The sequence below is a fragment of the Macrotis lagotis genome, chromosome 4, assembly GCF_037893015.1.
Source record: "Macrotis lagotis isolate mMagLag1 chromosome 4, bilby.v1.9.chrom.fasta, whole genome shotgun sequence".
Lineage (NCBI taxonomy): Eukaryota > Metazoa > Chordata > Mammalia > Peramelemorphia > Peramelidae > Macrotis > Macrotis lagotis.
In genome coordinates, this window is record NC_133661.1 from 102,371,157 (window position 1) to 102,396,096 (window position 24,940).

Genomic DNA, 24,940 nt, shown 5'->3' on the forward strand with positions numbered 1-24,940 from the left:
TCCAATTTCTTTCTAAAAATTAATATTTTTTCTCTAATTATTGCAAAGACAATTCTTAATATTAATCAAATTTTTTCTCCCTCCCTTCCACACCTCCTTTATTAAAATAGAAAGCAGTTTGAATTGAACACAGTACACCCTAAATTTTGTCTGATCAAGGAAGATATAGCTCTTGATCAGTGTAGATTCACTGGAGCTGGGAGCTTTCTCTCACTCAACACATCCTTGTCTCAACCTCAGTAGCTTTGTTGTTCAGTTACTTCAGTCTTATCTGACTCTTCGTGACTGAATTTGGAATTTTCTTGACAAAGATACTGGAATGTTTTTCCATTTTCTTCTCCAGATCATTTTTCAAATGAGGAATTGGGGCAACCAGGATTAAGTGACTGACCCAGGATCACTCAGTTAGTAAGGGTCTGAGACTGGATTTGAACTCAGTTCTTCCTGATTCCAGGCCTGGTGCTCTACCCTAGTAGCATATAGATGCAGAGATGGATACCCTAACTCTAATCAATTTGCTAATAATCAGTTTCCAAAGGGGAACTGAATTGCAGCTTTGGAAGGGCATTAAGTCCAACACACTTATTTTACAGGTGAGGAAATTGTAACCGAGAGAGTAAATGACTTGCTCAGGATCACACAGCTAGTGAATGTTTGATGCAAGCTTTATAGCCACAACTTCATTATTCCAGTAGAAGTCTATACACTCACACTTCCACTGCCCTATTGAGAGTGGTTTCTAATTTATTTAAGTTATGATTACCCCAAAACAATTTAAAAAGAATGAAATTTAAATAGGACCAATCCTGTGTAAGATAAAGAATAGTTGAGATAAAAGTGAAGACCTCAGTTATGTTATTTAGTATCTTGGAAAAGCTATGGCAAGTCATGGTATCTCTTGGGTTCTCTCTTTTTTCCTGAAGAAATGAAGACACTGTTTTAGATAATTTCAAATACTTTTTAGCTTTTCAGATGAAAGTTGCTTACTGGGAATACAAAAGCAAAAATAAAACATACCTGTCTGGAAAGGAACTATAGTTGTATGTACACATATAAGTGTGTACAAAATAAAGTTAATTTTGATAACAACAGAAATAGCAGCTGGGGAATCAAGAAAAACCTCCTGAAAAATGAGCTGATCTATTCTTTCCTCTTTTAGTCTATTGTTGTTTTAATTTCCAAGTTTTCCTTACCCTGGGGATTTTGATTATCCATAAAATCCACATCTGATGTCCTGCTCCTTTTTTCTTCTACAAGTTGTAAACAAGGAAGAAAACATTTTTGCCTTTATCTATATTTTCTATCTTTTATTTATTCCTCAGGAGGTGATAGGAGAGTCTTTTGGGGAATATTTTCTTTAATATTCTCAGATATAGATGATTATAAAAAAACAGAGTCAAACAGATTTCTAGTCATGTTATAATTTCTAGTTGACTAAATCACTGTTTCTCCAGATATGATTCTTTACTTCCCTGACAGCAAATAACCCAGACTTTTATAGGTCACAGTGCTGAATGAATGTGGGTCTATTGTATATTTGCAAGTAAAAGAAATTAGGGTAGACTCTCCTGGGCATGTTAGAGAATTGGTTATCAAAAATGATGCTTCTAGGTCATAAATAGCAGATACAAATTATTTGTTTTAGGAAACTTTTTATTACATAGCAGATATACAGGATTGTAAAATTTTTATAATAAAACAAACCAGACTGAACATAGATATTGATTTGTTCTGCTAGCAAAAGATTTATATTCTTAGAAATGTGAATATAAATTTACTATTTACTAGCCAAGAAGTTTCTGATTAGAATAAAATGCTTTTCTCCTGTGTTCCTTTACTAGTGAAAAATGGAACTGCTAGAACTGAAACTTCCCAAATGGGTTTGGGTACTGTGGTTTGAACTGAAGGTTGGACTGCTTAAATAGTTACTGCAATAAATTCCTACTGATGAATCAACAACTGTTCACTTGTTTTTGGAAGATTGTGTGTGTGTGTGTGTGTGTGTGTGTGTGTGGTGTTGTCTGGGGTTTCAGATTTCACAAATGAGCTGGGGCATGGTGAAAGCACTTTGTATACCCAAGTGTGCAGTAAATATTCCTATTCCTATTTCATTTGGAGTAGCAAATAAGTATTGAGTGCTTACCATGCTAGATGCTATATTACTTTAGCATAATAAAAAGAATCATTTGCTGATGGTACTTGAAGTCTTTTTAAGTGACCATGACCAGAGACTGCAAATTTGTTTCATGAATAAGTTGGAAAAAGACCGGAGATTCCTCCTTTTCCCATAGTGCCCATTAACTTTCACACTCTGTTGTCACATTTATTTCAGGGGTTGGATGCCTAAGCCTGGAAGTTCTGCATAGGGAGAATCATGTTTATCAAGAACTGACCTTTCTTAGGCATTCTACACTAGGATTGGCTCATAATGAAAAGCCTTCAACTCCCCTTCAAAAGGTCAGTTTTGTTTGGCCAGTGAACTGTTATCTTTAGCATATTTTTCAAAGGACTCTGCTACAGCCCTTGACTTTTAAATTTGGAGGGGAAAAAAAGACTCTAAATTAAAGGAAGAGAAACTGAATGAATAGGAAAACCCCTTTCAATTCTCTCAAAATAGCAACAGACAAGACAGAAATTGGGGAAGAGCAACTAAATAAACAAAAACTATACATAGCTAGAAAATTTAGAAAAATCACTGAAGCAAAAAACTCGCCCAAGTTGTAATCACTTTCCTAATAAATGAATTTTTTGACAGCAGGAATGAATATGAGTTTGTCATCAGCAAAGGATGATCTTGGGTTAAGGGTTCATAGATGCTGTGTGGTCTCCTATCACAGCGCAGAAGCCAAGCATGAAGACCAGGTGATAGAGAATCTCTGCAAACAAACCACAGGGGAAAAAACTTAGAACCCCTAAAAAAGAGGTAAGATGGAGCTTCAGAAAGCATTTCGTTCAGCTTTCTTCTTTTTACAGGGGAAACTGAGTTTAGGGAGGGGAGGGTACGGGCTTAATTGTTGCAACAAAGTGAAGTAATGGAAACCAGCTAATGGACATTAGAGTCAAGCCTGAAGGAGGTTTCTAAAAAATCTAAGATGGGATTTTGTTTTGTTTTTAAAAAGTTGAATCTTATTAGAATTATAAACTCTTAGAGTTAGAAGGGATTGTAAAGGACATTCACTTCTCTGCTTGAATACCTCTAGTGACAGAGAACTCACTTCTTTATTTGCAAGAAAGTTCATTGTATTTGGGATCAACTCTTTTTTAGAAAATTCTTGTTATATCTGTCCTGGAGTTCCTTCTACTCATTGATCCTAGTTCTACTTTCTATAACTATACAGTCTCTTCCCTTGTCTATGTTCCCCAAGTCCTTTGTTCTTCATGCTCTAAGTGGTTTTGTTTTTTTTTTCCTGGCTAAATCTACTGAGTTCCATCAACTATTCTTCCTAAAACTATGGGTAAGCACAAGGATTCAACAAATTGTAATGCAGATACACAACTGATTAATTACATTAGAGTCTAAACTTAGAAATCCTAAAATAGGAGATGATTATTTATTTCAAGAAAGGATGCACTAATTCCTAGGATTCCTTTGAGTAACCAACTCCTCTAATATTTGAAAAGTTGGGTGGGTTTTACAAAAAAAGATCAGTTTATATACAAGTTTTTGGGCATCACAATTCACAGAAATCAAACTAATGTTGTATGTTTAGAATATTCGAGTGGTTTCACATCAATAATAAACAGGAATTAGAATTAAAAGTCCCCTATTTGATGTCTATGTCTGACCTTTAGTGAAATGTAAATAGTTCTCAACTAGGTGAGTGCTCCAGAGAACAAGGTTTTTGGCAGTTAAAACTTCCTCTTGGTAACTGCTCAAAATCACTTTAGCCTCTAGCTCCTCCTCTCCTCCCACTCTCCTCCTCCTCCTCCCCCACCTCCTTCCCCCATCTCCCTTTCCCTTCTCTCGCCTTCTCCTTCCCTCCTCCATCCCCTCCTTCTCTCCCACTGTCTTCCTCTTCTGTCTTCTTCCTGCTCCCCTTTGTCCTCTTCCTTCCCCCAAAGAAGCAAATTTCATAGCTGGTTAAAAATATTTTTTAAAAAAATTAAAACTAAATCATAATTTATTTTTTAAAAGAACTTAATTCTTAGTCCTTGAAGACTTTATTGGGACCAAGATGAAGTCTCATTTTTAGTAAGTCACTTTAGTAAGTCACTCAAATCTAAGTGACTTAGGCTTCTTGTCTGTGGCAAACAAACAGAACCCCAATTGCTTTAAAATCTGGCACTTTCTTACCTGAGAAAGTATAAAGACTGGAGAAACCTCGGCCTATATTAAGTAAAGAAAACACAATAGTAATTTTAATAAACAAAGATTTCTATAGGAAAAGTACCACAACATAATGTGTTGAGCAAAAGTGAAAGCTGTAGGCTATATGTTATATTCATTTTTTAAAAATGTACTTCAGGCTTTCAGGACTTTCATATTCTCCATGTAATTTGTATTTAGGGAACAGATATATCCTATAAACTAGATAGAACCTCAAACAATTCACTCAATCAACATTGATTAAGCTCACACTATATACAATGTTCATAGATACCAAGATATTAAGTGTCAGTCTTGAAAGAGTTAAAATGTCTTCTTAAGCTCAGGTTTCAAGCTTTGGTATGCAATGAAGGATCTCAAGAGATGATGCTGATCATTACAGGCAACGGTAAATGGGGAATTGATTCGGCATTAGCCTGTATCAATTTGCCATCAATAGAGGAAAAGACCAGATCCAATACCAGAATTGGCTTGACAAGCTAACCCAAATGTTCCCTCTTCTGGGTTCAGACACAGCATAAGCAGCAATGACCTAAGATTGTTTGTAAGTCATAAGTAAGTACTTACTACGGATAGAAAGTTCCACAACTAACACTCCTCCAGTCTCTTCATGGAAGCGCTTCCTTTTGTCACAATTCTGAATGGGAAATGGGGTGGGGGAAGGAGAAGGTAGAGAAAAATGGGAGGGAGAAGAGGGGAAGGAGAATAGAAGAAAAGAGAAGGTAAGGAGAAGAGAGAGGGGAAAAATGCGAAGAAAAGAGAGCAGAGAGCTTAGAAAATGAATTTAAACCTATGGAAATATTTATTAATTATTTATAAAAATGAAATTATTAAAATTAAAATTTTACTTTCTAGGCATTTTTTAACCTAAAAAAGATATTTTTCTCATTTGATGAATCATGTGCTAGGTAGTAGCTTGGTCTTCCACATGTCCTTGCTAGTAGCAAATTCAATTCAATAAGATCTAATGCTTACCAAATACTACTCTGTCATATACTGTATAGGAATACAAAGGCAAAAAATGAAAACAGGTCCTGCCCTCAAGGTGTTTACAATTCCTTATTTTGATATCCACTTTTCTTGCACATAATTTTCTTCCATAAACCTAAGTGTTTTAGTTATGCCATAAAGAGTGAAATAACCAAGCTTGTGGGGTAGTTGGGTGTAGAAGGAAGAAAAGAAACAAGCAGAACAAAACATGCATTCTTTTGATTTGAACTTTGAGCATTTTTAAAAATGGAATTCCATTACAAAGTAATCTCCAAATAAGAACAATTCTTTAATTCAGTATACAAGAAGAAAAGCAATGTTAGGGAGTCCACAGGGTTAAAACTATTTTCATAAGACTATTAAGACATTTTAATTTAAAATATGATTAATATTAATGGATGATGATCCACATGCAAGCTCTTGAGGGTCTGCAATCATTTTTTAAGAGTGTTGTCAGACCAATAGAAGAGCTGATCTAATCCAGCACCCACCTTTTATGGATGAGCAAACTGATGCCCATAAAATTGAATTGACCTGTCCAAGGTCACATAGGTTGCAAGGGATTCAAAACCAGAGCCTTGACTTCAAATCCTGTTCACAATGTTCAGTATTTCTGACCCTTGAGAAGAGTCATTCTCACCTTAGGAAGAGTTAAAGACTGGGGAAAACATTTAGGACATTCTTGAGACTTTTTGTGGCAGAGCTAATAAGATACAATGTTGTATACTGATGACATTTTATCTTTGAGGAAAAAGCCCAGTCCAGTGCTTTCTCTATACATGTTAGACCAGTGGATCTCAAACCTTTTCATTTTAGAATCCTTTTACACTCTTAAAAATTGTTGGGGACTCCAAATAGCTTTTGTTTATATGAACTTTGTCTACTGATATATTCAGTAGTAGAAATTAAACGTGATAAGATGTTAAGATAAGTATTAGTTTATTTTAAAGCAATAAACTCATTACATGTTAACATTACATATTTTTATCTAAATAACTATACTTTCCCACAAAATAGTGAGAAAATGGCATGGTTTTTCATATTTTTGCAAAGATATATTATCTAACTTAATAGAAGACACCTAAAAATCTCATATCTGCCTATTATTTTTTTCTTTACCACAGACATCTTTAAGCATTAAGTTGATTTAAAACAAGAGAGCATGTCTGAACAAATTACAGAATGCTTTTTTTTGGTTTTTTTAGGTTTTTGCAAGGCAATGGGGTTAAGTGGCTTGCCCAAAGCCACAAAGCTAGGTAATTAGAAAGTGTCTGAGGTTAGATTTGAACTCAGCTACTCCTGACTCCAGGGCCAGTGCTCTATTCACTGCACCAGGTAGCCACCCCTAGAATGCTTAAAGGAATAAAGCAAAACTGCTTTGAGATGTGGTTTTGGTTTAAATGTATGAAGGAAATTTGACCTCACAAAGATATATATTTGAAGTAGTTTTGAACTCAAGGATTCCCTGACAAGGTCTCAGGTGTCCTCAGGGGTCCTTGGGTCCAAATTTGAGAAATGCTACATTAGACTTTCTATCAATGCTTCCTGAGTAAATGGTTTTAAATAGTCAATATTTACTAATTCAAATTTACTAAATCAAAACTACTCAAAAAGAGTATTTTCCATATAGTTTAATTTTTAATTCCTCCCATCCATTGAAAAACAAGTTTAGGTATTATGTTCTTAGCTCTTGATATTGTCTATAAATATTTTGTATGACTATAAGCAATCAGTGTCTATGGAGAGTCACAGGAGTAAATAGGGAGAAACAAAAAGATCATTTGGGGAAATGAAGTAAAAAAGAGAGCAGAAACTAATGGTTTCATTCAAATCACAACTTTCATTTCACAATTACCATCCTAGTTTAATATGCTCCAGCAAGTGCTTTTCAATGCTATCTCAAGGCCTGTGCCACAGACCTGCTTCATAAGGAAGACAGTGTTAGGGAGGGACTAATTCTCTTTGGAGGTGGTGGGGGTGTTGTGTGAGGGAGAGGCTAAGAAGAAGAAGGTGATACAGAATTTAGGGCATTTCCAAAGCTTATATTTAGTTTTATTATCCCACCCCCAAGTTATTCATTTTAGGATCAACTAATCAATTCTTGCTTTTGCATACTCCGGGAGATTAATACTAGGCAATATCTTGCTTAGTGGTGTCCCAGATATATTTTTCTTTATTTTTGTTTTTGGTATGGGTCTGGGATTTCATTGTTTGTAGGGAATGCCCAGTGAGCTAATACATTCTATTAGCACACAGAAACTTCAATCCTTAGCCTCAGAGAGTTCCTATGGTGTTGATGGAGGGGGTCAAAGGCTAAGTGACCTGTGCAGGCTCACTCTGAACCAAGGTCTTCTTTACACCAAGTGTGGAATGTTATCCTTTAGTCTATACTGCCTCTCAATCTGATAATATGAAATTTTAAATTGGATACTTAAATAAATTGAGTCAGAGCTTTTTTTCCCCCCCTTAAATGATAGCTTCAAAAGCATTGTACTGAATCCAGGAGAACTGGGTTTCTTGTCCTGATTTTGTTATTAATCATATCTGTTATCTTATGAAAGTCTCTTTACTTCTCTTCACCTCTGCTTCCTCAACTGTAAAATAAATAGGGTTAAGAGAATTCAAAGATCTGTAAAGTTCCTTGAAGATCCAATATTCCTGTATTCCAATGCATCCCAATATTTTCTCTCTAATTTGAAAGAAAAAGATAAAAGTTTGAAGAAGAGATTTCTTGCTGAGTTTGTGCCTATTTTAGCTTCCAGACTCAGGAGAAACTTGTAAATGAACTCTCATGGAACATAGTACTAGCTTTGTATTTGGACCATTAGGAAACAAGATTTATGCCCACTTTGACCTTGATCTCAATGACTTTCAAAAAAGCATGCCTGCAAAATATGACCTAGGTTAATTTTTTCCTTCCAAGTAAACCAGTCAAGAGAAGTCTGGAGCTTCACATTCTATTTCTTGATGGAACAAGTTCAAACAAGGTCACAGGAGAAATAATTTCCAGTCATCTTAGTACTATCTGAATTTTTTTGTGACCAGGAATTCAATCAGAGACAGTTCATTCCATTGTTGGGCAGTTTTAGTTATTAATGAGAGTCAAAAAAAGTCATCAACTTTAGCTTACAGGAACTTCCTTAAGGAGGAAGGAGGAAAATTGAGACATCAAAATCTTAGCAAGTTTCCTTAGCAAGAAATCTCTAAACACAGAATACCCCCCAAAATTAGTGCTTAAATTTAATAGCTAAAAGTTGTCCTAAGATTTTTAAGATTGTTTTATATGAGTTCAAAGCAGATTATCCATCTGGCCATAGTGGTGTCTATAGAATATATTCTACTCTACTCCACTATACTATACTATATTACACTACAATACACTGTACTATGATATAGACAGTTAACAAATATCTATTAAGGGCTTAACAATGTGTCGGACAATAAGTATTAGGGAACACAGAGAAAGGCAAAAGAGTCTTTAAGGACATATTCTAACAGGGGAGATAATATATAAATAACTGGGAACATGTTAAATATACACATAATGGAGGGAATGCAATCTGAGAGGGGATAGATTAGCAACTCTGGGAATAGGGAATGTTTTCTTCAGGAGGGACTTGAACCAAGTCCTGACAAAGCCAGGGAAACCAGGAATAGAAATGAGTGACTGGAACATTCTAGCCAAGGGGTCAGCCAGCACAAAGGCATAGAGACAGAGACAGAATTTTTGGTTCAAGGAATAGCAAGTAGTCTGGGATAACTAGATCACAGAATGTGTGGAGTAGAATTTAGAAAGGACATTGGTAGGTTGGAGAGAATCCAAAGGTCTGCAAATACTGGTACCGGACAATAAACAGGTGTGTTTAGCCTGGAGAAGAAAACACTTAAGGGATATATGATAGCTATCTCCAAGTATTCTAAGAGTTGTCAAGAAAAAATTTTTAGTCAAACTGTTAATATGCATTTATTAATTTCCTACAATGTGCCAAGCACTATTACAAAGAAAGGCAAAAGGCAGTCCCTGCTCTAGAGGAACTCAGTTTAATGGAGCTGAAATGTGAAAATAAGAATTTATACATATTTATACACACACACATATATACATATATGTGTTTGTAAATTTATTACAAATTGGAGATAATCATTAGATCTGCTTAACTATAGAACAGAACTAATAGTAAAGGGGGAAAGTTGTAAAAAGGCACACTTAGATTTGGTATATAGAAAACGTTACTAAAAATTAGAGCTATTTCAAAGAACAAAAGATTTTCAGGAAGTAGTGGTTCTTCCTTATCAGAGATCTTCAGATAGAAGATAGATGTTGACTTTTCAGGTGTGCAGTAGAGAAAATTCTTATTCATGTACAAATTATACTTCAGATTATTTACACCACTACTACCATCTTCATCAACAAAAATGAGGAAACTAAGACTCAGTTTTAATTGGTTAAATTGAGGTTAGTGGCAATTAAGGTCTCCTCAACTTTAACCTCATGCTCTTTCTTTCTGAAAGAATTTCCATGGACCTACAAGCATTCCATTTTAAATCCTCCCTGGTTAAAAATAAAGACCTTCAAGTATTGGACTCCTTCCAAGTTGGCATCTGACTGTGTAACATTAGCAAGTAGAAATACTCTCTGAAGATCAATAGAGGACTGACTTACCACTGGGCAAGAGAATTTTTCACTGTCACAGATAAACGTCTCACAGTGCAGCCAAACCTTGGAAAGTTTAGGCACATTCTGGAAGCGGAAAGCATTGAACTGAAAAGTTGCTCTGTGATCCTTGCCATTTTCATGTACCAGAACACTTTCATCAGTGGGGCATCTGAAAACACACAAGGAGAAGTACATACCAAGGAACCGCTATCTAACTGATTCCTGGTTTGGTATCCCAAGGTGATGTGATTATGTAAAATGGGGGGTTCCTTTGAGTCCATAGTATTATGGTCCATGCAGATCACCAGCCTAGTGATGGATTAAGAACAAACTCACACAGCAGTGGTCCTTTTAAAGAGTTTTCCACAAATCCCCTAATCCAATCAACCAGGCACACCAACATGTAAGGGATTTTAGTAGAGAGTTTTCCAGTGAAGCTTCAGATCTTTAGTCCCACCCCCCCCCCCCCCCCCCCCCCCCCCCGCAAGTGCACTCATAATTCTTGTCATTAGGTAGCAGGATTACTTGGCTCAGCTCCATCCTTCAGTTTCCTCCCCTTTAAATATATATATATAAAACCTTCATTTCCCAATATGGTTCTTTCCCTCCTGGCAGAGCAAAGAAAAAAAGGAAGAAAATCAGATTCACAAAACTAGCCCACATGTCTGTATAGACAGTATATGCAATGTTTCAGATACAGTTAAATTCAATCCCTTTCTCTGTAATTCTCTCCCCTTCGTCAATCTCTCCTACTCTATCCCTCTCTTTCTCCCTCTCTCTCTCTCTCTTACTTTTTCTCCCCTTAGACATACAATCATGCATATATATATATATATATATATATATATACTTACATAAATGTATATATTATATATGTTGGGACAGGTGATTATAACCTTTCATCTCAATGGTATATTAGGAATTGCTGAGAAGGAAACTTTCTCTACCAAAGCAGTTAAACAATTGCTCTAAACAGTCTTGGAGAATGACCTGGTGAATTACAAAGTTGAGTGACTTTCTTAATGAATCAGGGGAATAACCTGAACCCCAGGCTTTCCATCTACATAATTTGCTCTCTATCCAATATACTGTGCTGCCTCTCCAAATATCAAATAAAAAAATTAGTCACAAGATTGGTTATTTCTTTGAACAGAGATTCCGTGTGTGTGTATGTGTGTGTGTGTATAGATAAGCAAGAAGAAGAAGAAGAAGAAGAAATCTATTGAGTCTTTTGTCCTCTGAAGTGTATTTGACAATTTGCTTCTGAAAGCATTATGAGGACAAAAAAGGGGGTTAATGCAGCTTGCAGATTGACTCTCTCCATCTCAATATATCTGGTTCAAATAAGTTCACAAATGAAAGCAAAGCTACTATGATATTTCTTACACTTCTGTTACTGACATCCTAAAGGACCTTAGGAGAGTTGTGTCCCTCCTCCAGACCTCATTTAACTCATCTTTAAAAGAAGGGGCTTGAACTACCTAATTTCTAAGGTCTCTTCCAGTTCTGACATTCTATGTCAAATTAAAAGCATGAGACAATGAACAGAGCATTAAATTTAGAGCCATGGGTTTGAATCCCAGCTCTGACATTATCTGTGTGATCTTGGGCAACCTTTGGACCTCAGATTCCTCACCTTTAAACTGAAGGGGTTGAAGTAGATGACCTCAAAGGCCCCTTTTATCTCTAAATCTATGATCCCATAATCCTTAGGGGAATGATCCAGGAACTTTAGTTTAGTCCATTAGGTCCAAGTCCAACTGGGAGAAAGAAGAAATAGAAGCTTGAAAATTCCAGTACTAAGATCCAACCTTTGGCAAGTAGCTGAAGGGGAGAGGGATGTCTCAACTGTAATTCAAGATTCTTTTATAGGTTCCTCTATTTGTGTTAGCTCCAGACTAGCGGTAGAGTCATGGACACTTTCTGAGTTGTGAAATTCAACTCCATGTTGGTCAGTAAACCTGAGATCCTTAGTTGAAACTAAGAAGGTCCTTTAAATAGCTTACGAAAATGAGTTCCCTCATGTCATGTAATGACTTGAGCTGGTGGAAAAAACAGACTTGGGGGCAGGGAAGAAGCATGAGGAATAGGGCTATGATGGATGGGTAGGTATGATTGTCATATTTAGATCATTCAGCCCTAGTTCCTCTTGGCACTGATTTCCTGGCATTGGGCTCCTTGGAGACCAATAGGTTCAGTCAATGTTTTATTCCATATCCTCCCAGCCAACTATAATTGTATTTCAGAGCAAATGTTCCTGCCTTAGGGCCCTATGTGATGGTCACATGAATATTACAAAATAAATCATATTAGATTTATTTGTGTATGAAGGGAAATCTCTGATGTTTTGACTGTTCTACTCACTCCAGGAGTCAAAGAAATCAATTCTTCCACCTAATTGGAGGGAAAAAAAATGATATTTGGAAACTTCTGGGGCTTCACTTTCTAACTTTGGTCTCTGGTTGCTTTGTGTTGAGTCCCCAGCATCAGTATTTCCCGAATATTCACAAAACCCTGCTAAATGTTGAAGGCATGGTAGAAATTTATCTCAAAGATGGAAACTTTCAGATATAGACAATGCTGCACATCTGTAATTTAGAAACAATAAAGTCAGTTTAAGGAAGGGTAAATGAATATGCATTTAGTAATTTAGAATTATGGTTCATTGTATAAAGCTTTTGGAAACTGCAATTAGAGAAAGAATTAGAGGTTTAAACTTATTTCCAGTACATAGTAGCAAAGAATTTGCTTTGGGCTCCTCCAAATCATTTAGTTGGCATAATTTTCTCTAAAGCATAAAGATTCCATCAACAATAAGGATCAAATAGCTATCAAAAACTGCTCCTGAAATTCTGCCTCTTCCAGAAGGAAGAAAACTCTTGGATTGTTCAGATATGAACCAATGCCTCCATTCTGCCTGGAAATAATATTTACATGGCTACTCTACTCCATTAGTTATCTTGCCTCCCCAGGACATCTTGATATATAATGGATATAAATACTTAACTACAGTTTTATGTAGGCTAATGTTTTTATTTTGTCCCCGTTTTGCCAGCCTCCACTTGCCAGTTCCCTTTGTGTAATACATACTCACATGCACATGAAAAGATCACTGATTCTGAAATCAGAGACCCAAATTCATAGCCCACATCTGATTATTACACTTGTGTGACTTTGCATAAGTCAATTGGATAAACCTCCCTAGAGCTCAGTTTCCTTATCTATAAAATAAGGTTGGAATCTGAGATTTCTTGCAGTTCCAAAGCTATAATCCTCCATTTCTAAATGGATAATTGATTCAGGTGGAATGTGAATTAGACATTTACTTGAAACTGGGAGTCTAACTAAGGCACCTCCAAGGAGCTTTTCTTCCTAACACCTCCCAAAGCGTGAAAGCCAACCAGCCTGAAAAAGGATGGAAACCTCATCCTATAACCCTGAACCATGAGAAAGGGTACATACCCTTTACCGATTAGCTGCCACTGCATGGGATACATGAAATCTGCTGAAGGAGTGGCCCAGCAGCTGTTCAGGACGACCTTAAACCTGAAAAGAAAACAAAGGACCATTGAAGCAGAAGTGATTTTGCTCAGACAGGGCTCCAAGCAGCTTTCTTTTTCAATCCAAAGTTTAGTGGAGCTAGTTTCCTTACCTAATACTTAACCCTTTGGCTTCCACTCCTGCAAACAAATCCGACCCAATTTCTGAGGTTTCCAACACGAAAGGGGCTTCCTTTTTAGTGGAGAACTTTGCATTCTTTGGAAAGAAATATATATTGAGTATTATGATCCCTTGGACTGCCCAGTTTAGGCTCAGTGCAGGGGTCAGTTGGTGGGGGGGAGGGGGAGATGGGCAGAGTTGGTGGAGGACACAGAGGGACCACCATTCCAGTTACAGAGAAGTCAGTGGGGTTGATAAGGACTATGCTACCTTCAATGGGTGAGCTGAGTTACAGGGCAAGGCAAAACAATCCTCAACTATTTATATGAAGAAAATGATTTGATTAGAAAGAGATGAGCATGGAAGGATTTTTGAGGTCATCTAGTCCAGTCCCTTTATTTGGTAGATGGGTGTTTGATTTGGAGCATAAATGAATTATTAGTAGAAATTATCTTTGTGGCCCCTAGCAAATCAATTATCCAATCCCAATCTCTTTTCTCCTTTAACTGTACCCTATGGAAGCCTATTCTCTTGTTAACAAACTGTTAGCCATATTAGATCTCTTCCTCTCATGCACCTTTCAATCCAGGAAACCTGACTCCCCATTGGCTATCATTTTCAGGACTAGATTTATGCTCCTTCTGGACTCTTTCCTTGCCACCATCATTTAGCAAGCCATTTTTCTTCAAGATTCACGTCTTCCAAATATTACCCTACTCAGATCCTAATTTCATTTATTCACAAGCCCTTTCACCTGAAGAAGACATGACTGAATAGATAGTTCCCATCTTCTGCATTCCAGTGTCAGCCCTCATACTTAGGGGTTTCAGCCATTTCAGCATCATCATTACACCTCACCCTTACTCAGTAATGATCATCCCTTTGATCTCATCATTGACAAGAAGTGTTCCACAAAATAAAAAATGACTTTGGAATTGCTCTGTCTGACCAGAATTTTCTATTCTCTAAGCCCAGTGCCTTTCCTCTGCTAAATCTATTCTTTGTCCTTATCATAAACTCCAATCACTCCATCCCTCCCTTCTTTCTCAGGCCATTGCTTATGCTGGTCTCACTTTGTTCCCTTTAAATCTTGACTCTATAGTTAATCAGTTTAACTTGATACAGTTCTCTATATTTGAATCCTTTGCCCCTTGTCCTCTGAAGCCCGTCCTGTTCTAGATTCCAATCCTGGTTTACTCCTACCATGGACCTTCTACATCAGTAATTTAATAGGAAAAAAATCACCAAGTTATGCTGACTACATCTATGGCAAATATCTAATCTCAATTGAACTCTTACCTTTATAGGCTAATACTTTTACTCTTCTGTGATTACTTATTGTACTTCCCACACAATGGTCCAAACTTTCTCCCACCCATCTATGACCTTAACAGGTGATCTCAATCCTTCTTTACAGAAGAAATTGATGGCATACCTTTGCTTCTTACTTTTAAACCTCAGATTTTCTTCACACCACATCATCTATTTTTCATTCTTGGCTCCAATCTCTTTTCAAGGACAACCCCTCTACTTGTGCCTCTGAACCTATCCTCTAAAGTTCCTTCCTTGGGCTGGACCCTTCAGATCTTCAAATCATCCCTCTAATGTTCAGTCTCTCATACTAACTCCTTCTCTTGCTGCATCTAGATTTGTTGTTGTTGTTCAGTAGTTTCAGTCATATCTGACTCTTCATGATCTCATTTTTTTTTGAGGATACTGGATACTTGAAGATACTGGAGTATCATTTCCTTCTCCAGCTCATTTTACCAGTGAGGAACTGAAGCAAATAGGGTTAATTGACTTGCCCAGGGTCATACAGCTAGTAAGTGTCTGAGGTCAGATTTGAAATCAAGAAGACAAGGCTTCTTGAAGACAAAACAAAAGCAAAAAAAATTTTTACTTGGTTTTACTATATTCTCAAGTTATAATCCTACAACTCTCTTCCTTTTCAAAGACAAACCTAGGGAGAAACAATGCTGTCTAGGGGAAGCTAGATGGTGCAGTGGATAGAGCATCAGTTCAGAGTCAGGAGGATCTGAGCTCAAATTTGACTTCAGACACAATACTTACTTAGATGTGTGACTTTGGGCAAGTCACTTAGTCACATTGCCTTGCAAAAAAAAGAAATGCTAACTTTTTGCATTTATTTTCTCACCTCTTCTTTGTTTTTTTTCAACCCTTTGCAATTCAGTCTATGATTCTATAACATTACTGAAATTACTCTCTATGGGGATCATCATTGATCTCTTTATGCTAAAGCCAGTGACCTATTCTCAATTCTCATCCTTTTGAAATTTCTACAGTTTGATATTGTCAACCTCTCCTTTCCTTCCTCTTCTAGGAAATTCTCTTTGCTTGGACTTTTCATGGCATTGCTTTCTTCTGATTCTCTTCTAACCTTTTACTCATCTCTCTGGTTCCTCTTAGTCTCCTTTAAATGGATTTTTGTGCTGAACTATTTTTTTCTTTTCTTTCTGTAATCTCTCCTTTGACAATCTAATCAGCTCTGGGAGGTTAATTGTAACCTCTATAAAGATCACTCCCAAATCTATATATTGCTATATAACTACTTACTGATTGTTAATTCTATAATACCAGCTTTCAGCTAGACATCTTTACCTTAATGTCCTATAGACACCTCAAATTCAACATATATCAAAAAAAATTATCTTTAACTGCCTATTTTCTTTGGACTTTGCCTATTTTAAAACCATAGGTTTGGATCTCAGGATTTATTCTTGACTTTTCATTTTTTGTGACCTCTCCTAATTTCCAGTAAATTGCCAATACTCATCAATTTTACTTCCACAACATCTTTCACCTGTCCCTTCTCTTTACACATACAGCTTATCACTTCTAGCCCTGACTATTACAATAGTCTCCTAATTAGTTTCCTTGTAATTTTATCCAGACTGTCCCCTCTTCAATCCAACTGACAAGTTTATCTTCCTAAAGGAGAGATAAAACATTCAATCAACAAACATTTATTAAACACCCACTACATGAGGTTCAGAGAGTACAAATACACTTCTTTGTTTAAAACTTTCTCTAGCTCTCTATTGCTTTGAGGATTAAAAAATAGAAACTTTTTTTATTTAGCATTAAAAGTCCGGTACAATATGAGTCCAAATTATCTTTTACCTTGACTTCCAGACATCCAAACTATCTTTCTTGGTTGAATTTACATCATTCTCCTTCATACATTCTACATTACAGACAAATTGCTTACTAGATGGCCTCTGTACATAGCTTTCTATCCCACCAATCCTGCATAGTATCTCCCATGCCCCATGTATTATTCATCTCCACCTTCACCTCTTAGAGCTCCCAAGTCCCTTCAAGGCTCAGCTTCAACTAAAGGCCTCCCTTAGTTCTCCCCCTACCCAGTTGTTAGTATTAATCTTTCCTCACTCAAAATAAACTGTATTTTTAAAAATAGATTTTGCATTTATTTGTTTACCTGTGTAAACTTTGTTTTCACCCAGTAGAATATAACTTCATTGAGCTCGGGGACTTTTCATTTTCACCTTTGTGTCTCCAGTACCTAATTGGTGCTTAATAAATGCTTGTTGAATTAAACCAAAACACTATATTGGGAATCTGGGGTTACAAGATGGAAAAAGGTCCTGTTTTCCTTATTTGTAAAAAAGATGTGGACCAAGATAATTTCTAAGATTCTTTCCCAACTATCCTTTGAGTTTATAGTTGTTTCACCAAGCTCTTGCAAAGAGTAGTGAACCTAGGAACTGTGGGACTGGAAATCATCTTTAACCCATTCAGAAAGCCAAAGATCCAATGTATCTCTATTTCTGAGACAAATTTCAAGCTGTTTTGGAAAGTTTATATGGTGATTTGACTTATTCATTAAACTTCAACATTCTAATCTCTGTGTCCATATAACTAACACTAATTATCAACTGATGGTAAAATGGAAAAGAAAGTATATTGGTCTAGAAAAATGGGGATTAAAGTCCAATTTCATGCCAAATGCAGGACTCAGATCCCCCTATCTCTCTTTCCCTTCATTGCCAGACTTCTTAAATAGATAATTCACAGCCAATATCTCACTTATCATCTTGGAATAAAGTTTCTAAAATTATCATTCTATTATGACTATTCGGTCTTAAGTCACCAGTGAGCTCTAAATTACTAAATGAAATCACTTTTCTCAATTACGACCCTCCTTCATATCTTTGAGGAAACTGAAATCACTTATCCCCTCCTCACTCTCTTTATCCTTGGCTTGACTTCAGTTAATACTGTATGTACTCTAGGTTCTCTCCGATATCTTTCTAATTGCATCTTTAGTCATTTTTACTGCTTTTTTCTACCTTCCTCATTCTCTTAATAGGTATTCCCTAAGGTTCTGTTCTCATTCTGCAGTTAGTTCTTGGACCTTCTTGTTTAAGTTTTCTCCCTGGGCTATTTAATCCGCTCCCACAGGTTCAACTGTTCTGTTCTTTGTGCATGATTATGCCTCTGGGCTTCAAAGCCTCATCTTAACCACTGGCTAGATGGTTGTATGGTACAGTGAACAGGGCATGGGACTTGTAGTCAGGCAGAACCAGGTTCACATCCCATCTCAGAAACTTATTATCTCTGTGACCTTGAGCAAATCACCTTTGGGCTTGAGTTTCTTTATTATAAGGAAGTTGTATTTGCTTATAAAGTCCCTACTAACCCTATATCACTATAGTCTTCCTTTAGTCTCTGTCCTTCTTCATTAAATCTTATACACTATATATTTACTGCCAGTTTAACTTATCAAAAGCACAGATCTAATCAAAATGTTAAAAAATCATCTGTGTACTGATTTACCAAATAAAGTCCAATTTCCTTAGGCTAGCATTCAAGGCTCTTCACAAAACATGACTCTGACCTACTTTTCTAGTCATATCACTCCCCTTTCTGTACTACTTACATTCTTAATTGAAAAACATCTCTTTCTCCTTTTCCTTCCTCTGATCTATCCTAATATCATCCCCTAATTCTGAAATGGGATAGCTAAGGAGCGCAGTGGATATTGTGCCAAGCCTGGAGTCAGAAAGATTTTCCTTTGTGATTTCAAATCCAGGCTCAGAGACACTTACTAGCTATGTGACCTTGGGCAAGTCAGTTAACCCTGTTTACCTCAGTTTCCTCATCTATAAATGAACTTGAGCAGGAGTGGTAAACCAATGGAGTCACAAAAAGTCAGACACATAAAGAGTCAAACAACTGAAAATGGCTCAACAACAAAATCCTCAAATGCCTTCTTCCCACCTTTCTACTTGTTGAAACGTATCCACCCTGCAAGGCTCAGTTCAAAGGTTACCTTCTTGATGACATGTTCTTCAGTACCTCTATAGTGAAGTGATCTCTCCCTTTGTACTTTATCAATACCATCTTCTTAGCATTTTAAGACCCTCACACTCTACTCTATATTATAGGTATCTGACTATCTCTGTTGTCTTCCCTGTTAGATTGTGGACTCTTAGGTTGAGGACCTGTCTTATTCTTGTCTGTTTCTCTATCAAAATTAGATGCTCCATACATGTTTGTTGAATGAATGACCTGTTTGATAGAATAAAGTTGAAGCTGAGCCCAGAATGATTATCAATTGGCTGCGTATTTGGGTCTATGACTTTAACTACCCCCCCCCACACACACACACTTTTCAAAATGTATTTCTACTGGAGCAGAGCAGAATAGAAGCTCTTTGGGGCCAGGATCCTTTTTTTTTTCCCACTCTCAATATGGTACCTTGAACATAGGAATAGGGATTGGGGATTGGTCCTATGATTTCACGGGCATATGGAAATCCCAGATGAGGATACAACCAATGTGTGTTAGCACCTTCTCAGCAATTTACAGTATTACATAGTCTTATATAGTCTTATAGCATTGAGAGATTAAATGTCCAGCTCAGGGTTATATAATCAGGAGGAAAGACCAGAATTCAACCTCTCAGCTCTGAGGTAAGCTCTCCATACACAGTGTCTGCTGCTTCTCCACCTCACACATTGTGGAGATTTAATAAATACATATTGGATTAGATTTATATCTATTACTCCTACCTGTTTCTTGTGTGGTTAAAGATTATGAGGTAGATAAACAGCCTTCGTGGAATTTTCTTTTTTGGCTTCAGAATCTTGAAAGCTATCTGCTAAAATTCCAAATTTGGAAGCTAAGGGACAAAAATACTCTATTGGATACCTGTCTTTGGTACCTTGAGGAATCCAGAGCAATTTGCTACTGAGTTGTTTTCCTTGTGCAATCTAGGTCATGGCCTCTAAACTGTTAATTGGGTGAAAATATATGCAAGGATTGGTTGCTACTTCAGCAACACTCAAGAATGATCTCTAAGGAAGTGGAGAAAACCAGCCCGGCCCCCAACAGCAGATGACTGCCTGAATCAGATCCTGGAAACAAACCACAAACTCATGGCTCTGGGGGAATGCTAAACAGCACCCACCCCACTGCGACTGAGCAGCACTGAGTGGGAAAGTAGCAAGAGTAAGAATGCATGGAGCTCTCTTAGAGTTCAGACTTGAGGTGCAATCCAGGTACTCCCCACCTTTGAGGGTGGCCATTATGAAGCAACTTAAAAAAAATTGAACACATTGAGTGCCCCACAAGCCCTGACAAGAGGGCTGAGAACATGTACACTGTTCTTGCACTCCTAATAAAGTAAATACAATGGGATCCGGTAGACAGACCCAATTGGAAGGGAGGAAAAATATTCTCTGGGATGAAGACTTCCTAATAACATGGTCATTGTTTCCATTAAAAGTCTTGCCAAGTAAGCAAATGTTCCTTGTTTTATTTTGTTTGATTAAAATAATAATTAAAAAAAACTCCTGGAAAAAGTGGGAAGCTAATATAACCTGTTGCTTAACCTCTCCTTGGTGTCCTCTCTGTACACACATACATTGCATGCTTGAATTTCTTCCAGATCCCACATGGATGGAGCATTTGTTCTCTGCCATCACCTAGTCTCTGCATTGTTTCAAAGCCTTGGAAGCCCACATTGTATTGACCAATATTGCCTGCTTGTCAAGAAAGGCCTACAGGATTATGATGTGCTGTTAACTAGGGACAAATTTTCTGCAGAAGACTGTGTTCATAGGGGAAAGAGCATTGAACTGGGAGACAAAATCACTGGATCCTTTTCTTGACTCTGGTCAAATCTCCTCTCTTCTCATAGATTCATCTGCATAATTCTGCTTTATACTATATGATTCAAATGTTCCTTTGAACACCAAGATTCTATGGCTATCTCTCTGGAGATAGACCCTGGAATTTCCCTAGTGAAATATGTGTGTAATTGCATGTGCAAACACAAATACATGAGTATTTGGATGTGAATATATACATATGATAAGCCTGCTCACAAAACAGGTTATTAAAAACAGATGCAGATAGAAGGGGAAAGAGAGTTGTTGCTAATGGTTTTGAATCTGACTTTTGAATGGGACTACTTTTTTTTCATTAAGAAGGCACCAGTAATATCTACAATTAATTGAGAACAGAAAAGGAAAATTAAAGACTCTTTATAGTCCAAGCAAAAGATCTATACAGCAAGGACAGCCACATACATATGTAGACACATGTATACACACACACACACATACACACACACACACTCACTCCTTCCTCACACTTTCTGTACCCTTTGCCTCAATCAATAGAATGTTTCTTAGCTTCCTGCTCTGAGTCCACAAGACTTGAATAACAGAATCCATAAATAAAAACCTGGCTCTCAGATATAAGGGACTAAAGTATAGAACAATGGAAAGAACATAAGGCAGTTAGGTGGTACAGTGGATGGAACACTGACCTGGGAGTCAGGATGCCTTGAGTTCAATCTAGCCTCAGATACAACACTTACTGTGTGACCCCAGGCAGGTCACTTAACCTAATTGCTTCACATAAAAAAGCAAGCAAGCAAGCAAGAAAGAAAGAAGTTTGGAATTAAGAGGCAAGAAATCCAAATTCCAGACCTAATTCTGCCATAAATCAACTACATTTAGGACTTTCTAGTCATCCCATCTAAACCCCTCTTTTTACTGATGAATAAATTGAGGTGCAGATAATTAGTTGACTTTTTCAAGTTCATGCAATCAGTAAGTACCAGAGTTGAGATTTGAACCCCTATCCTAATTCCAAATTCAATGCTCCTTCTTTATTTGCAAAATAATGAGTCTGGATGATCCCCAAAGTCCCCTTCAACATTTGATGAATCTAGAACACGAGAATTGAACTGCTGCTTAATTTAAACTGAAGTTTAGAGCTTGAATGAATGTTGGAGTCTCAACCTTAACTAGCAGGTAGGACTAGTGGAGGGAAGAGGGAAAGAACAGATACATACAGGTCAGTCCAGGGATCTCTCATATTGATCACAATGTAACCGAAAAGTAGTAAGCAGAGAAAACTCACGGTGTAGAAGTTCAGAGACAATTGACTTTCAAAGGAGCCCATGCTCCCGTTCTTGACATGGACTGTGGCCACTCTGGAAAGGGGAGAGAGTTTTGCATAAGGACTGAAACATGCAAGATTGGAAGGGGCTCCATAGTACATGCATGCTGTGTGTCCTCTTTGCCCAGAAGACTTACCTCTGATCAAAGGCAGCCTGGTTGACCAAGTAGGTTGAATGATACGTACAAGAGAAGGAGTAATTCACTGGCTGGCTCTTCACAATCACTGTGCTGTCGTTGGACACAATGTGGCTGAAGAAATGGTAGATAGGGGGCTTGTACTGGAGTCAAAAAGAGGAAGAAACAAGGTCATGTTTCCTTGGTGCCCCTGGGGATGCTGTAGGAACGGGTTGGGGGAATGAATAGAGAGTTTTGTCCACAGATTTTTAAATGGACAGAGCATTTGCAAGTGAAAAAAACCAAAGGGGAAAAAGAATTCAGATCAGACTCTAGAGTTTGCTATCACTTTCTTGGTTTGCACAAGGAAGGCTTTGATTTTTATCAGCAGTTTGGAATAATATGAGCCAAAATTCCTGGAGCAGCCCCTGATAGACTTTCCCAGAAATTAAGAACTGAAAATATTCCAAGGTGTTGTTGCATATATACCTATTTGGTCCAGGTTCTTTATCCAGTACTAACTGAATTTCCCTTTTATAAGCTTCCTTGGTTGACCTTCAGAACCCAGAGCCAGTGATGTCCAACAGGGTTGCTACAATGAAAGAACTTTGTAAGATATTTAAGAGCTATATTAATGTAAGCCAGAAATAGCAGTAAATAACATTTTTATCATGTTATTCCTAATTGTGTTGCCAGGAAGGCAATGCACTCTAGTGGGTAAAATGTTGCACTTAGAGTCAAGGAATTTCTCCATTTCTATCTCTGGCATTTCCAAGCTAGCTAATATTCTTTGAGCATAGGCAACTTTCTAAGACCCTAAATCAAAGAAAGTTGTAATTTGCCTGGGCGGAGGGAGTTTCTGTAATCCACAAAAGCACAGTTCCTAGATAATTCCACTCTACAGCACAGAACATTCTGATCTGGTAAATCCTTCTATAAAGTAGAAGTTCTTAACCTAGGATTAGTGAATTTTTAAAACAAATGTTTGATGACTTCTTTCAATATAAATTGGTTTCCTTTATCTTTTATTTGATGCATTTAGAGGCATTATTCTGAGAGGAAGGTCCATAGGCTTCCCTAGACTGGCAAAGGGATTCAGAAACAAAAAAGTTCTCTGCAAAGAGAACATTTCCTTTCTCTCAAGCTTAATAGAGGACAATTCTTATATTCATGGCCATGAAGTATATAAAAAATAGTCAATAAATATTTATTAAGTACCTACCATGAGCCAGGTATTATCAGATTGGAACAGAGGAAAGAACATTGCACTGGAGTTAAGAAGTCTAAATTAACATGCCACTTTCATCTGAGTGATTTGAGTCCCAGTTTCCTCATAAATTCAATTAAATAATTGAATTAAATGATCTCAAAGTTCCCTTTTAATAAAAGATTCTATACTCATTGTCCAGTATTTTGTGAGAATTCATTTTTCAAATGATTTCACATTTTAATAACTATAAAAGCTTATCTTGTTTGGCAAAAATACTGTGTTCTTCTTCACTGACCCAGGGTATGGACTGACCTTACCTCAGATTGGGTTCCACAATAAGACTTGTTTTTAGGTGACAGGTCAGGGATTATGAACTGGTAGTAGCCTGCTTCATGGACTCCATTGTAACAAATTCCTCCAAGAGCCAGCTGATGAACTTCCCAACCATAGGGACACTCAGGTATTTTTGTGATTATGGTTTTAGGATAGCAAAATACAAGAATAACATCTAGAAAGAAACACATGCATGGTTGATAATGAGAAATGATGAACACCCAAAATGTGTTTTGATTCCACTGCAGACAATTTAAAAGAAGAAAACCAGAAAAGATTGTTAAATGTTCTTCAACAAATAAAAATTAAATAATAAGAATAAATAAAGCTTAATAATATAAGCCCAAAGAGGAGATTGGAGAGAATTGACAAGATCAAGTAGTGTAAAGTTCACTAAATTGGAATTTAAGAATCCAGATACTAGTCTTGACTTTGCCATCAATTCACTCTTTGGCATTGGGCAAATCACCCAATGTGGGTCTCATTTTCCCCATTTGTAAAATTAGGAATTAGAAAAGATGATTTCTAAATTCCTTCTTGAATCTAAAAGCTGTGTGACTTTAAATTTCAGACAAAAGCTCTTATTTTATGCTCATCTTCTTATTTTCTAAAAAAATGTCAATCTCTTCCTTTTTTTTATGTATCTGGGAGACTTAGAAACAGCCCAATAAAGTGTGACTATATAAAGGTAAGGACACAAGTGACAGGATAGCAATTTTATTAGCCTTTCATCTAATGGAAGCATCAAGTGGAAAGAATTGGGCTTGGAGTTTCAAGACCTCATTTCTGACATTTAAAAATGGTGTGACCAATGAGCCAGTCACTTGATTTCACTTTATCCCAGTTTTCTTATGTATAGAATGGGGATAATAATATTTTTACTTTCTACTTTAGAAGTTACTTTGAGAAAGGCACTTTGTCGAACATAAAAAGCTGTAGCATTCTGAATTAGTATTTTTATGATAATTTTTTATCCAAATGCTATGTACCTGCTTTATTTGGGGTACACGGGCCTGCCAATGTCTCAGTAAAGATGACCAGGAGCACAAAAACCCTTATCACCATCTCTTCTCTGGGATGTGGACACTGTTGGGCAGCCAAACCAAGAAAGCAGGACTGTCACAATCTTGTAAGGGTCCAGGGCATTATCATTCTGGACTTGAAATGAAGATTTTCAACTAAGGGGAAGC

General features: G+C 37.0%; 1 protein-coding gene across 1 annotated transcript; it reads right to left on the reverse strand.

The window, feature by feature from the left end:
- Positions 1–1,074: 1,074 nt before the first annotated feature.
- On the reverse strand, positions 1,075–24,940 carry TECTB (tectorin beta). Its single transcript, XM_074233711.1, has 10 exons — positions 24,740–24,940; positions 23,735–23,925; positions 22,229–22,371; positions 22,053–22,125; positions 13,627–13,730; positions 13,437–13,520; positions 9,981–10,143; positions 4,895–4,964; positions 4,295–4,327; positions 1,075–2,876 (listed from the first exon to the last, which is right to left on the reverse strand). Exons 1-10 carry the CDS (start codon positions 24,813–24,815, stop codon positions 2,800–2,802), a joined length of 1,014 nt encoding a protein of 337 aa, XP_074089812.1. The 5' UTR covers positions 24,816–24,940; the 3' UTR covers positions 1,075–2,799.